This window comes from Betta splendens, chromosome 5 (assembly GCF_900634795.4).
Source record: "Betta splendens chromosome 5, fBetSpl5.4, whole genome shotgun sequence".
Classification (NCBI taxonomy): domain Eukaryota; kingdom Metazoa; phylum Chordata; class Actinopteri; order Anabantiformes; family Osphronemidae; genus Betta; species Betta splendens.
In genome coordinates, this window is record NC_040885.2 from 12,967,367 (window position 1) to 12,981,407 (window position 14,041).

Below are 14,041 nucleotides of genomic sequence, written 5' to 3' on the forward strand. Positions count from 1 at the left end.
ATTGTACCTGTTACACACCTGCTATTTGTAATCAATATATTATTTCTAAGGTCTACATTCAAACAAGTCACTGTCTCTTTGTAATAACCACATAGTAAAACAACAAACAGCTCTTTTATAGGTTTTTAAACATAAGTGTCTTAGGAAAATTAGAAATTACATTATACCTTATTTATACAACAAAATGAATGTTCTTTCCTTTATTAATCTACCAAGCCAACAGCATCCATAAACATATGTCTCATTACTCAGTATTACATACTCTGGGACACTGCAGTGTATGAAACAAAAGATGGTTATTCAAATAAATTAATAATTTCAACAAACTAAGGGACACAACTGTAGACATAAATGTCTAAAGGTCTAAAAGTATAGTTTTGTTCTTTTTGAATTGATTTTGTAACATACACTACAGTAACATGTACAACAAGTTATTGTCAACATTATTTTACTTTAAATCATAGTAGATGCTGTTTGCATGCGGTGCTGCTTCTCTCCACCCTTTCAAATTTCTTCCAATTTCTCCACCCCCACAAATTTTATTGGCTGGCATAGCATACTTAAAAGTGAAATACATCCGATAGCCCTACATTGCAGCTGAGCTGCCTGAAGTGTCTATCCGGGGTCGCATATTGAACATTTTTCAGGTAACTTTCTTATGTTTAAAAGGCAGTTAATCAATGACTTGATTCAAATACTTTTTTATGTTGACATAAATGATGATGTTACTTATAAGTGAGTATATATTTACACAGGACCCATCTAACTCTAACTATTAACTGTGTGCCTAACTTACAGGATGCAGACAGACGAAGCAGTCAACAGAAAAAGGCTTCTGCTTAGCTTTGTATTGTCCTTTACACTTTTTGTGGACATGGGAATGTGTAATACAGGTAAGTGACTTTAATTTCCTTTGTCCATGAGCATAAAATTAAGACAACCCCAAACAAATAAATAATACATTTGCCGTGGTGTGTGTAAACAGTAACCGATTCCTACTGAGTGTGCACTGATACACTGTTAGCCTGATGGAAGAATGTGGGAAAAAAATAACAGTAACATTTTTTTTCTAAATACTGATTTTTATTTAACTTTGAACTTGTCATTGCGGTGACAGCTTGTTTTATACTTTGCCAAACTCTTCATGTTTTCACTGCTGGATTTAATAGACATTTCTTAGAGTTGACATAAATAAATACATAAGCTGTCAACTCAGATGAATATCAAAGCTACTAAGCAACATCCTGTCCAAGTTTCTGAGCAAAACAGAAAATGAATCAAGCCAGTAGATGTTGTGACAAAAAATGGTAATAAATCAATTTCATGCACCAAACAAAGATTCTGTGTTTCAGATTGGCCAAAAAGTGACAGGGGCTTGACAAGCTCGTATACGTGTCATCTTTTGAAAAGGAGGATCTGATGGTTGTCAGGATCACCCTGTGGTGAAGGATCCCCAAGGCCTTGGCCTGAGTCAAGGCTTTTGATACTCTTTGACTGCCCTCCCATCGCACAGTGCCATGGCATTGAGACTCTTTGAATTAACACGCTGCTCTAAATAGACTGGGGTGTGAAGACTGTTTTGAAGTCTGAGAGGAGAATGGCCAGATCTCTAGGATACCGGAAACCAGTAGTGACTGGAGGGCCAGTACAGGCAGAAAAATTCACCTCCAACTCTGCATGCCAGAGTAAAGACCGAAGAAGGCCAGAGCACAAAGGCATCTTTGATTCTGCTAAATTTAGAGAGTAAAGAAAAAAAACAACTAACCCATTTGTTTTGGAATCATAAACTCTAGGTTCATAAACTTTGTGTCACAATACAGTATGTCAAGCATTAATGTTTTTATGCTGACCTGTGTCTTATTCTGCCCCCTCTTAACCCCAGTGGCATCAGAGCTGAGAATCACAACAATAAAGGTAATTATTTTCTTTCCTTGAAACACTTTTTACTCTGTAAACAAAACCAAAGAAATAAACCACATTTAGCTCATTGTTGATTTGTCCTTTAGCAAGAACCTTACACCATGACCAAGGGCACGCAGCTGGAGGGTTTCTGCATGGACCTTCTGTCTGAAGTAGCCAAGAAAGTGGGCTTTAAGTACAGAGTTCAGCTGGTGAAGGATGGTTCGTACGGCAGACAGGATGAGACTGGAAACTGGAACGGGATGATTGGAGAGGTCATGAGAGGGGTGAGGACCATGCTTCCCTGCTGGAAATAGTCAGCAAACATGCATAAGCTGTAGAGAATGTCCAGCGGTCGGTGACTCCCTCGTGTCTTGGGGTCTTTTTTCATACCCTGCAGGAGGCAGACCTTGCGATCGCTCCACTGACTGTCACCGCGGCTCGGGAGAAAGTGGTGGGAATGTCCAAGCCGTTCATGCAGACAGGAATCAGCATCCTGCTGAGGAAGGACATCTCCGAGGAAACGGGCTTCTTTGACTTTCTGACTCCCTTCACGGCCGAGACCTGGATCGGCGTACTCATTGCCTACTTGGGGACGGCTGCTTGCATCTTCACAGCTGCGAGGTCGGTGATTTGTTTGACCGTGTGACTTTAAATGGAAACGTTTATGTATATTTGCATATTATAGTAATGACTACTGTACGTTGATGTGCACGCAGACTCAGTCCATGTGAGTGGAGTCAGCCTCAGAGTGAGCATAACAGATTCAGCCTCCTTCACAGCTTGTGGTACACAGCTGGAGCTTTAACACTTCAAGGTACAGCAGCCAAAGGCCTCATTTATAACAAAAAAGGAAAATAATCTGAATGAAACCTGTACATTAGTTCACTTCTCCTTTTACTTCTGGTGCTTTTGATCAGGTGCTGGTCCTCACCCCAGAGCTCTGTCGGGCCGCGTCATCTGCTGCAGCTGGTGGTTATTCACTCTCGTCCTCTTGGCTAGCTATTTCTCCAACCTTAGCTCCTCCAAAATCTCAGAGTCCTCGCACCTAATGGTGAAAGGGTTTGAGGACTTGGCCAGTCAGGACACCATTGAGTACGGCTGTCTGGCTGGCTCTTCTACGCTCGCTTTTTTCAAGGTTAGGTTTGATGATTTGAATCTAAAGACTTCTAAAAACAACACTGGTTAACTCGTTTCACTGCTTACGTATCTTCGCTACTTCATTTTTCCATCAGAACTCGAACAATCCTGTGTACCGCCGAGTCTACGAACACATGGAGAGGACGAAGAGTTTTGTGTCATCTATGGACGAAGGGGTCCGACGTGCAAAGGAAGGAAACTTCGCCTTTATTGGGGAGTCTGTGTCTCTGGACTTGGCTGTAGCGCGTCATTGTGACCTGGTCAGGGCACATGAAGTTGTTGGCATGAGGGGATACAGCATTGCCGCCAGCATCGGTGGGTCTAACACTTCACTGCAGAACTGTCTCTAACGTTTAATAACATCTAAACTGTCATATTCCCCAAGGCTCACCCATCATCAAGAACCTCAGTGTGGCCATCCTGCAGCTGAGCGAGGCTGGGGAGCTGACGTACCTGCGGAGCAAGTGGTGGGCCAGCAGCTGCATGGCCGACAGGGCCCGGTCGCTGTCTGCGCAGCCACACGGCCTCAGGGGGATGTTCCTGGTGCTGTCTCTGGGCCTGGGCCTGGGAACTCTGCTGGCTGTCCTAGAGCTCACCTCCAAAAGTCGCAAAAACGCAGTGGAGCAGAAAGTACGTGTGGGAGGCACTCGACAAACCTGAGTCCGAGTCGTCCTGTTGAACTAAAGCACACACTCCTGTTTTTAGTGTTATGCTGAGCATCTCTGTTTATACAACATCACGTGAAGGCGAAAGGCCACAGGAGACCGGCCGACATAATGGATATGTTTGTTTCTCCCTCAGAAACCCTGCTGCACTTTGCTGACTGAAGAACTGAGTCTGCGCCTGAGGACCAGCAGTGCTCACAAACTCCAGGAAAACGTGGACAAAGACAAAGAAAAGGCATAGAAATGTCACTTTAACTAAACTAAACTGTGATTCTTTAAGGCTCTTTGTTTGACAAGAATATTCATTCAAACTCACATTTGTTAAATCATTTATTGATTTAAAGTACAAATGCTACAGGTTTAATGAAAAAGCAAACCTAGATTAAATATTATAAAAATATCTCCACATTTTCACCAGTTTTACTAACAGATAGACATTGAACATGTGGTGTTACATTTTCACAGCTGTACATCATGCTTTTGGTACTGTTGGCAATGGCGTCACATTTATTTCCACATCGTCTTCTTAAAACCAATTTCATGTTTATTGTAAACACCAGCAGCATTAACATCTGCGTGGAATGTAAACATTATTGGAGGTCTAAAACAATAAAGCTGTCTAACTGTGTGTTCCCGTTGTTTGTTTGCTCTCCCATACAGTACCTCCTTTTAGTTTTCAACCTCTTTCCTGCAGGAGACTGCAGTTTAATCTGTGAAACACACAAAGCCAGGATTCAACACAGCCTCTTTGTATGTTTTTCAAATGTATCACGAATCATCCTTGACTCACCGTCTAGAAAAAGTGGCGACTGACAGCGGATCTCCCTGATTTTCCGCTCGAACAGCGCCTTCATCTCTCTCTGCAGGGTGCCCTCGCGCTGCTCCGTGGCGGCTGTCACAGAGGAGGGAACGAGCTCCAGGCTGTCGGTGCTGCTGCTGCTGCCGCTGCTGCTGCTGTCGGACAGGCAGAGGCCGTTGGGTATGGGTCCCACCTGGTAGCAGCCGTAGATCTGAGCACGCCCTGCACGCAGGCCGGAGGCCGGCTTGCGGTTCAGCATCGGTGTCTGAGGAGAGGTCTCGAACTGCTTTCGAGGGCAGCTGTGAGAACGAGGCTTCTTTCGTATGGGGGTGGACGGTTGGGAGACGGGGGGGGGCTCTAAAGTCCGTCTCACCCTGGCAGGGGACGGTGGAGGGATGAGAGTAGGACTGGGTTCAGGCTGCGGTAGAGGGAGCTCTGGTTCAGTCACGGTTTCTGCAGCTGGTCCCGGTCCTGGTTCTGGTCCTGGTTCTGGTTCTGGTTCGACTTGTTCTACTTCTAAGGTCTCAACTATCTCCTGTTCAGCGCAGGTTGAATCCAGTGTTTCTCTCAGATCACTCTCCAGCTGAGCAGCGTTTCGGCTCTCTGGACCTTCAGGACAGGAGGTCTCCGGGTCGGAGCTGCCCGCTGTGAGCCCGGGAGGGGCCTCCGTGCTGTTGGAGTCGGTGGAGGACATCCGGCGGAAGATCCCTCGCCGCGTCTCCGGTGGCTCATGAATCTTCACTCTGTGCGCCCGCCGCACCAGCTCGCTCATGGCCCCTTTGTGAAAGGCAGCCTTTGTTGCTGGGCCTTGGATCAGGGGAGACGTTTCCCCGTTCCTGCTGTCCTGGGAGAGGGAATCAAAGTCCTTGCGAAAGAGCAGAGCGTGTCCGTCCTCTGAAGACTGGACAGAGAAGTCCAGGGAAGACTGCCTTTGGTGACTCTTCATGTGCTTCTGAGCTGCCTTTTGGATGTGTTTCCTGGCCGCTTGCACAGCGTTTGTGTGTTTCATCTGTTTTATTATAATTTAAAGGTCAGGGGTTTATAAGTGTGGTTTTCAGGGAAACATCAAATTATGACCATGATTATTGAGTGTGAGATTGGCTCACCTTCCCTGTCATATCAATGATTGCCACATGAACAAAGATGGAGGACTCTGCCATCCCCTCCAGGTACACGTGACGAAAACCTGCAGGGCAAAAGCAAGAAAATCAAGAGGCACTTTATTTTATTTTGATGACTGTATTGCCTTTCTAATTACTTGTAATAAAGTATAAACTTTTAGGCATTTTGTGCTGCATAACACAGTGAATACCTGGCATCATACTTCTGAAAGCCACAGTCCTCTGTCCGATGAAATCCCGCCCGATCGGATCATGGTCCCACACCTGGAAACGCACCAGGGCGATCTGCGGCATCAGAATATTGAAGACGAGCGTTTCCTCCCACATTGGGTTAAAACCTGAATCTCAGTGACAGGGACAGTGCAGAGAGTGAACCTGCTTCGGCCCGACGTGAATAACAACAGGGAGGTTGCTCTCATTACCGTTATCATTCACCACCCTGGTCTGCTGCTTGAAACAGTCCACAGGCAGGCCAATGATTTCAACCTCAACGAAAGGATCGATAATCTGAAGGTGGAAAAACAGAAATGTAGCACCAACACTGCTTTAAAGCGTCTTTGTGACATTGCTGAAGACTTTATGTCTGGCTTTACTTCTCCTCTGTCCCCAAACACGGAGTCTCTGGGTTTGGGAAGCTGCTGTCCACTGATGACCTTCAGCACTAACTGGGTCTTTCTGCGTCCTGGTAGAGGATCCTCCAGCATGGGATTAAAGGCACCTGTGAAACAGGAAAAAGACTAGTGTGTCATCTTCTATTCCATCTTTTATGATGAATTGCACATGCCTATACCTTTACACATGCACTTGGGCTTTAGGATGTAGCCACAGTTGCCGTTGCTGGAGAACTTGGCTTGGTTCAGCTCAAGCATGCGTCCCTCCGTCTGATAATTCATTGCAACTAAAAGAATGACATATAGGTTGAACAAACATATGTATATATGTTATTCCTGACTTGTGGAAGCAGCGGTGGGTCTGTGGCAGTCTCACCCATGTGGCATCCCGCGTTCCAGTACGTCTGTGGGTTGAAGTTGCTGGAGTCCACCCTGAAGTTGGACGGGTAGACCCTGAGAAGCTGGCGCTGGTTCAAACGCACCAGCTCACCCGGCTTCAGCTGAACGATCTGGTTCATGACTGTCTCATTGAGGGACGAAACCTGCCAGCTGTTTGAAAAAGCTGCCAAACAAACAGTTCCTGTGAAGTCACTATTGTGGTCAATGTATAGATTATCACTTATTCTTCTTCTTTTGAAGTCACCTTGTGTCTCAATATCGTGCACACGCACAGATTTTGTGTATTTGACCAAGTCGGACAGAGCTCTGGACAGCCTCATTGTTTTCCTCTTCCTGAGAGGAGAGTTACAGAGGGTGAGTGTGAGCAGTGACACTAGACTAGAAGATAAATCCTCTTAACTCCAGAGTTAATGTCCTTACTTTGGATGGTAAACAATTTGTGTCCTTTCCCTGCTGCTGTAATCAGATTCTCCATCGGACGTTTCCTTATTTTTTGCCTTGAATTTCTTTTTCCTCTGGAGAAGAAGCTTAATATTATTACAGACGGGGAACTGAAACAAACTGGAGGGATGATATTTTCATAGTTTGACATCTGACCTTTCGTTTAAAGCTCCTTATGATCGATCTTCCGAACCGTCCTTTTCTTTTGGGCTGAGTGACTGATGCCATAAAAGTACTCCCATCCTACAACAGCCAAACTTCCGTTATAGTCTGTCTATTTACAGTACTTACAGTATATAATGACTTCTGAGTTGTCATTTGCCTGTGTGCTGTCTTCATCATCATCATCATCGTCCTCGTCCTCGTCTCCACTGTCTTCATCAGACACGTCGCCCTCCTCTGCCTCAGGATCAAGGGTTGCTGGCAGTTTTTTACCCTGAAAACAATAACTAATTATGATAATGTTACGATTCCATCTGTGCACCATGACAACTTTAATGACAACATTACCTTCACTAAAATCTTCCCTTTTAAGACCTCGGGGGACGGCAGCTTCTTGCATTCGTGCACGTTGACATGGGACAGATCCAGTTTGTCCTGGAGCACATCCCTCAGATACTCAGCCATCTTCTTCTGCTGAGACACACTGCAGTGATTCTCTATGGACAAGATTACTGGGTACCTGTGGAGACGAATAGACGGCAAACACTACGCATTCATGCGTTCACGTTCTCTCACTGTGACCTTCACTTACTCACTTTCCCCAGAAACACTTACTGTGATTTCGAGAAGGCGTATTTATTAATTGTCTCAATAACATCTTTGAAGAGAATTTTGGACGTCAGTGTGTAACCGTGATGGATAATGGGCTCTCCATCGGGCCCATCCCAACAGTCCACTGTGTTACAGCGAGAAAAGCACAGTTAGTCCGTCGGCCTTTGCTGTAAAACGAATCACGGCCGCGTGAGGTGAGCGGGTTTTACCCTCCACACAGCGGCAGCCAGCCTGCAGGACATAGGCGTACATTTCCACTCTAGACTGAGACAGCAGCTGGTCTCCTGTCAGATAGGTGTTGTGTGAGGTGGCAATAAAGTAGTTATTCAGAGGCTGCATCATGTCTTGATTCACCTGGTTGTGCTCAGGGTTGAAGATATCACCTGCGGGACTTCGCATGAAGTTGGTGAATCCTGAAGTAAGAAATCCAGTGTTAATTTGTATATTTATGCAGCGTAAAATGCTGGTGTCAATGTTTCTTACTGCAAATCAACTGTGTTAAACAGGCTCTGCCTACCATCGATACCCAGCACCATGCGCTGCAGGTTCTCAGGACACGGCTCAAACTTGGACACTATGTCAACGAGATGCTCTCTGGCCAGACCTCGCGTCTGTCAACAAAGAGATCAGGGTGTGTGTGAGGGACAGCAGGAGGGAATGTCGATTTGGAAAAAGCAATATATGAAAATGATTATGTAAATCTAGTTCCACAGTTTTGAAAAACAGATGGTGGAAAACTGAGAGTAATTAGATTATATTTACAACTTTTATATCTTTTCCATCTATTGGGACTGGTTTTGTTGTACCTTCTGCTCGTTTTCCAGGAAGCGTGCAATGTCGTGAAGGTCCATGACTTCCTTCTGGTTGCTGTATGAGATCATTATCAGGTAGAGATCTCTGCGCGTGGAAATCATCTTATAGAAGGAACAGAATTCTTCAAAGCCCAGAGAGCCCTGCTGCTCGTCCGTATCTGCCTCCTACAGACGGTGACAGTGATATTCTGTGAGCCAGACGCAACGCTCACAGTGCACAGTTCATGGGACTGAGATAACAACCTGCCAAAGGAAATATGTCTCAGCACACAACCATCTGAAGGATATGTGGCACCTCTATCACCTTCAAACGTGATGGAGTTTACTGACAGAGAGTGGCGTCATCGGGAAGGAAGGGAAGGACAGTGATCTGCTGGACTAAAGCAATATTATGGTGCCACTGACGCCATCTGTTCAGCCATATGGCCTCGTCGTGGTGCTTTCCTGCACCGGGCCAAAATACTGCATCCACATTTGCCTGCCGGCTTCATCTACATTAATGTTTTACTGATGAGCATGATGTGACCATCACCCCAAAGCAGACAGTCTACCTGGTCTGTTATCTGGCCATCAGTAGGTTTCTAAAAATCAGCTTAATCAGGTCCATCCTGCAGGTGACGCAGGTGGATTCAGACACTCTGCTTTTAACATTAGGTTTAAAAGCTTTCGTTTTTTAAAAAGGTTTCAGTCAGAGGTGGATCAGAAGGCTCTGACCCTGCTGGGGTCTCTGCACTCAAGGGGTAGAAATAATAGTGTAATATTCTACAGTGTAGTTACTGCAGATACGGTAGGTGAGACCTTACTTGAAACATCTGCCTGACTTTCTGCTTGGGTAGGTTCACGTTGAGTTTGTGGAGCAGCTGGTGAACCTCTCCAATGCTCAAGGTGCCGTCTCCATTCTTATCAGCCTCTGAGAACGTTTGCTGCAGCCACGTGAAACCGCAGTTAAGGAAGCAACTCCGATCAGTGCTTTTGACTTGTTCAGTGCTGGACAGTGGTTTTATCTCCTGAACACCTACTGTATAGAATGACAGCAGCAGCACAAAGGATATTGATCACGGGTGCGCTGCCTCCGGGCCAAACTGTCCTCATCGCTGATACCAGCCATGAGGTATTTGAGCCCTGTGATCCAGGTGCGAGCCTCCTCTGCGTTGGTGGAGACCAGGTCCAGAGACTTCACACGATCCCCATAGTAAATACTGAAGCAGCAGTTTGGGTCGAAGCGGTTGTCTGCGTAACGCCTGAAGATCTCGGACTTCTTCCCCTCACAGACTTCATGGATAGAATCAATGGTTACTGAAAACAGGAAGGTTGAGTGTAGTTTTCATTCAACTGTTTCAAATAGCAACCTGGAAAGTCCATTTTTAAAGTTCCGCTTCGGTGAAGTCATTGATCGGACGGCTCACTTTTAGCTTTGTCGTGTTTCTTGGAGGGACGCCACCGGATGCAGGACTTGTGCTCGTCCAAGTAAAAGAATCGGAGCAGCCCGTTTTTCTTGCCCTTCAGTTTGCTCATCTCAGTGCCCGTCTGCATGGCGCACATGCACCTCTCCACTTTAGCCGAGCACAAGGAAACACAGTAATGAACTCATCGTTGTCATTTATTTGCATCACATCATCAGATTGTCAGAATTGCTTAATAGTAGTGAAAAGTCACAACAATAACACAATAAATACTAATTCCTGAGTTCACGGAGACTATTAGAGGTTCACCACCATCAAGGACTTGTTCATGAGATTAGGTTGCATCACACAGTGGTTTAGAGTAGCTGATGCACAAATAGAAAATGACACGGCACTAAAATGAAAATGGTTTGAAAGCAAATGCATCATTTATAAACTTCAGTGTAGAAGCTGTTTGTACATTGTCCATATGAGCGGGTCTTGTATTGAAATAGCAGATGTGTGTGGTGGTGGTGTGACGCCGAGGTCATTGTTGCTCCGGCGTGTTTGTTTTGTGTGCTGAGGGCAGGTAACCCTTGTTTGTAATCTGAAGCTCACATACATGTGACACCACCTTGGCACGTCATTCAGGATAATCCTGAACGGATTGTCTGCTGTCCATATGTCTATTATCCACAAGCCGCCGCTTTGTTGTGTGGGAAATCGCACATTTAGTCTCATTTAGGAGGCAAGGTGCAAGAATATGGTTTGATATTTCAAATTCACAAGTCTTAAAAATATCACGATCAGTATTTGTTTTTGTGATTTTATAAATCAAGTTAGGCACTTCTAGACAGTTCATCCTATACATTCAGAGAGGCCTCAACAATAAATGTAGTGAAAGCGTCATCAGTAGCTCTTACCAAACTGGCCCAGCCTCCATTTAGGCTGTGCGACCACGCTGCCTCCGATCCAGAAAAACTCCTCCGCAAGCCTGGATATGGAGGCTTTCTGCCACAGCTTTGGAGAGGTCATAATGGACGGAGCGGGTGAGAACAACATGCCGGAGGTCTGGTTCACCTGGTGGGACGAGGCCGAGAGCAACGTCCTCTCAGGCGACGCGCAGGGCAGCGGTGGGCTGCCGTCCGGTCCTGGAGACAGAGGCGCCATCGCTGGGGAGATGCTTATTGCTGAGCCGTGCATTTGGGTCCAAATCTCCTGTTGCCTTCACACCACATGAACGCACCGTCCTCCTCCCTCCGAGGGGCTGTTAAAGAAAAGTCCTTAAAGCACGGCTTCGCGGCTGGTAAAATATCAGCCTATCCTCCGTTTCTACTTAAAGGTCCACGTGCAGGTGAGGAGCAGCAAGCAGAGAAAAGACTTGCCCAAAGGAAGTGTGCATGTGGCAGCCACTAAATCTTCCTCAAGCTGTAATCCTGCAGTGAGGCTTCAGTCTTGCTTTCATGGAGGGATTTCCACGCAACCAGTAAGCCTCTGAAAAAAGACTGGTGGAGAAAAAGTTCAAACCTAACTTGAATTATTTGTGACTTACAATAACATTTAATAAAGAAACATGCTTTATTGAGTAAACTGTTAAAAGTTTATTTGGTTGAATCAGTGGCATTTTACTGCTAAAAGGATCCATAGATCAGTCTTCAACTATGTGTAATGACTTCCCCCTAGAGGCAGCAGTGAGAAGTTCAGCACATGCATCTGAGGTTCATAACAAGATACACGTTACAGCTTCCTTAGCTGTAGGAGAAAATGGGTTCGGAATAAAAAAACACGTAATAGGAAAAAAATCACTGTTTTTTAATGTGCATCCAGAACACAAGCCAAAGATCAGACAGGGTAACTGCACAGACAACTGGAGGCACAGAGGAGGTGATTAATTCTCTTCTGTGAGGACTGGATGCTTTTAATGTTCTATTATTATGGAAAAGAGTCAACTGACCAATCTGCTGGACAACCCTTCCGGTCGGAGGAGCGCTCCCATGGCAACCTGCAGATGCTATTAGAGAACGGTGCACACTGGAATCCAGTACATTCACAGGTGAGTACCTCCAGCTAGTCACAGACTAACGCATTTCACAGATGATGGAGACACAGCACACGTCAACATGAACCCACAGACACTGACAAAAAAACTCTTATGCAAACGCGATAGGATTGGTTTAAATTTTAATGGGTATTATACAAGTTTTCTCAAGGAAAAGAAACCATTAAAACAAGAGGCAAGTGAAATCCCGCATCCAAACCAAAACTACAACAGCCGACATCAGGCAACAAAATGGATATTGCTTTTAGAATGTACCCAAGAAATACTGAGGAAGGGTATAATAATTTTAATAAGACATAAATCTGTTTCTAAATATATGAAAGCACCAAAGGTTGAAGCCATTAGTAGCTTTCACCTCTACTGGCATTAATGCAGGAGGTGCAAAGAATTAAAAAAATCTTTTTCACTTTTTGGCCTGTGGTGTAATATATACTCTTTAATTCATCAAATAATAAAAATCTTCTCCAATAAACAACCTTAAGGGGCAAATAATAATAATCTGTTTGTGTGTCAAATTTACAAAAACATTTGCTAGGTCAAGTTCACAACTAGCGATGGTGTGAACCATCAAGTCCATTCAAAGACAATTCAATTGCAGTAATACTCTGGGATATACTGTAGCAATGAAATTGCAGTTTTGCAATTCAAATAGTGTCTTTTTGGTTTCAAGTAAGAGCAAAAATAATGTTTATAATCATTTTATGCGTGGAGCAAGCAAACATACAACAAAGATCTTATTTACAATATCGTTATATTTACATGAAGGGTGACCGAGGGGAAGCGTGTTTAAATTCAAAGTTCAGGTTAACTTGTCATTTGAAAAATGTAAGAGGGGGATACTTGTTTTAAAAAGTGCAATTCCTTTTGTTAAAGTAAAAAAATATATCCATATTTTGTATATGTAGAAATGTTGTTCATATAAACAGCATTTGTTGATTTAAGAGCCCTAAAACCAGTGACTAAAAATGAATGTTTTCTGTTGACAGGCAGCAAATTATTATAGAATATAAATTATTTTACAAATAGAAAATCAGAAGTACCGCATCTCAACAATAAACCACATCTGTTGGAGTTTTTTTTAAGGAGGGCATTTGCAGATTAATCTGCACTAATGTGGGCAAATATTTACTATTTATGACATGATTTGGTTGCAAAAACGTTACTTGAAAACTTGAAATAAGAAATAAAATTGCATTATAATATTAAACATAACACTTCCATAAAATATCTAAGCATTAAACAGTGGTGGACCTGAAGGCGGTCCACGTAACCTCCAATACTTTAGGCTTATAAAATACAAAAGGTAGACAAGTTGGTATACATGCGCGTTTGTTTGTTTGTCTGTTTGTCTGTTTGTCTGTTTGTTTGATTTCTATGGGTGTTTTTTCCTGCCAATGGAGTAAAAGCGCTGCAAAAGCAATATGTGGAAAAAAGTACATCCTCTACATCGTTATAAAAAGCAAGCTGATATTAAAGGTAAATAGTGGTAAACTGGTGTCTCTTGTTTCCAGTGGTCTGTAATGACACCTTTGAGTGTACCAGTATTTTGTGGCACCGAGAGTTTGTATCGTCTGCTCATATTTCACCAGGCGCGACATGTAACTTCCCTTCATATTCAAGTAGTGTTATGTGGCTATATTTGTACATCTTAGAATAGCTTATACCAAAATAAAGTCCTGGGGCCGCGTGTCCAGCCGAGGGTTCTGACGTCACGGGACCGTCGCTGAAAGTCTTTCTTAGTTTCATGCTCAGACATCATGCTGCTTTCCAGTTCATTTCATAAAATACATAAAGTATATTGCCATATAACATTATTATTATACCATATTATGTATGACGGGTTTTTCCGGGACTTTGCATGATCTACCAGGAGGTGCAACAAGTATCTGTTGGAGTCCTTTTCTCCAGTCGTCAGTGAGCTTTAGGAGCCATTGGTGTT

At 44.1% G+C, this 14,041-nt stretch overlaps 3 protein-coding genes across 5 annotated transcripts in view; 1 reads left to right on the top strand and 2 right to left on the bottom strand.

Annotated features, from left to right (window-relative positions):
- The first annotated feature begins 537 nt into the window (after positions 1-537).
- si:dkey-183j2.10 (glutamate receptor U1) lies at positions 538-4,332 on the top strand. Its single transcript, XM_029152279.1, has 10 exons — positions 538-647; positions 799-893; positions 1,883-1,914; positions 2,007-2,186; positions 2,300-2,523; positions 2,619-2,716; positions 2,820-3,037; positions 3,135-3,354; positions 3,425-3,669; positions 3,841-4,332. The coding sequence occupies exons 2-10, from the start codon at positions 800-802 to the stop codon at positions 3,943-3,945; spliced, it is 1,416 nt and encodes a 471-aa protein (XP_029008112.1). The 5' UTR covers positions 538-647; position 799; the 3' UTR covers positions 3,946-4,332.
- On the bottom strand, positions 4,022-11,407 carry plch2b (phospholipase C, eta 2b). 3 transcript variants are annotated; one of them, XM_041070822.1, is made up of 21 exons: positions 10,967-11,407; positions 10,068-10,214; positions 9,714-9,957; positions 9,465-9,594; positions 8,656-8,826; positions 8,367-8,460; positions 8,233-8,262; positions 8,059-8,133; positions 7,853-7,973; positions 7,586-7,757; positions 7,398-7,511; positions 7,232-7,318; positions 7,055-7,149; positions 6,612-6,967; positions 6,415-6,522; positions 6,218-6,342; positions 6,047-6,131; positions 5,816-5,962; positions 5,610-5,689; positions 4,495-5,512; positions 4,022-4,414 (listed from the first exon to the last, which is right to left on the bottom strand). In XM_041070822.1, the coding sequence occupies exons 1-21, from the start codon at positions 11,244-11,246 to the stop codon at positions 4,410-4,412; spliced, it is 3,684 nt and encodes a 1,227-aa protein (XP_040926756.1). In that variant the 5' UTR covers positions 11,247-11,407; the 3' UTR covers positions 4,022-4,409. The 3 variants fall into 3 exon arrangements, with proteins under 3 accessions (XP_040926756.1, XP_029008098.1, XP_040926755.1); XM_029152265.1 differs by having other exon boundaries at positions 6,612-6,797; positions 6,879-6,967; positions 8,059-8,262; XM_041070821.1 differs by having other exon boundaries at positions 8,059-8,262.
- A 2,022-nt stretch (positions 11,408-13,429) lies between these two features.
- The window catches only part of skib (v-ski avian sarcoma viral oncogene homolog b), a 27,054-nt gene continuing 26,442 nt past the window's right edge, over positions 13,430-14,041 (bottom strand). Inside the window, exon 8 of the mRNA XM_029151762.3 lies at positions 13,430-14,041. This exon is cut by the window's right edge and continues 195 nt beyond it. Coding sequence (XP_029007595.1) covers positions 14,024-14,041 — 18 coding nt within the window. The 3' untranslated portion in view covers positions 13,430-14,023.

Excerpts from the sequence above, each read along its gene's own strand:
- si:dkey-183j2.10 (XM_029152279.1), top strand. The coding sequence starts at position 800 with ATGCAGACAGACGAAGCAGTCAACAGAAAAAGGCTTCTGCTTAGCTTT. Across the intron at positions 2,717-2,819 it reads TGGAGCTTTAACACTTCAAG|GTGCTGGTCCTCACCCCAGA; the intron begins GTACAGCAGCCA and ends GCTTTTGATCAG. Across the intron at positions 3,038-3,134 it reads CTACGCTCGCTTTTTTCAAG|AACTCGAACAATCCTGTGTA; the intron begins GTTAGGTTTGAT and ends TTTTTCCATCAG.
- plch2b (XM_041070821.1), bottom strand. The coding sequence starts at position 11,246 with ATGCACGGCTCAGCAATAAGCATCTCCCCAGCGATGGCGCCTCTGTCT. Across the intron at positions 8,263-8,366 it reads CATGGTGCTGGGTATCGATG|GATTCACCAACTTCATGCGA; the intron begins GTAGGCAGAGCC and ends TTCTTACTTCAG. Across the intron at positions 5,513-5,609 it reads TCATTGATATGACAGGGAAG|ATGAAACACACAAACGCTGT; the intron begins GTGAGCCAATCT and ends ATAATAAAACAG.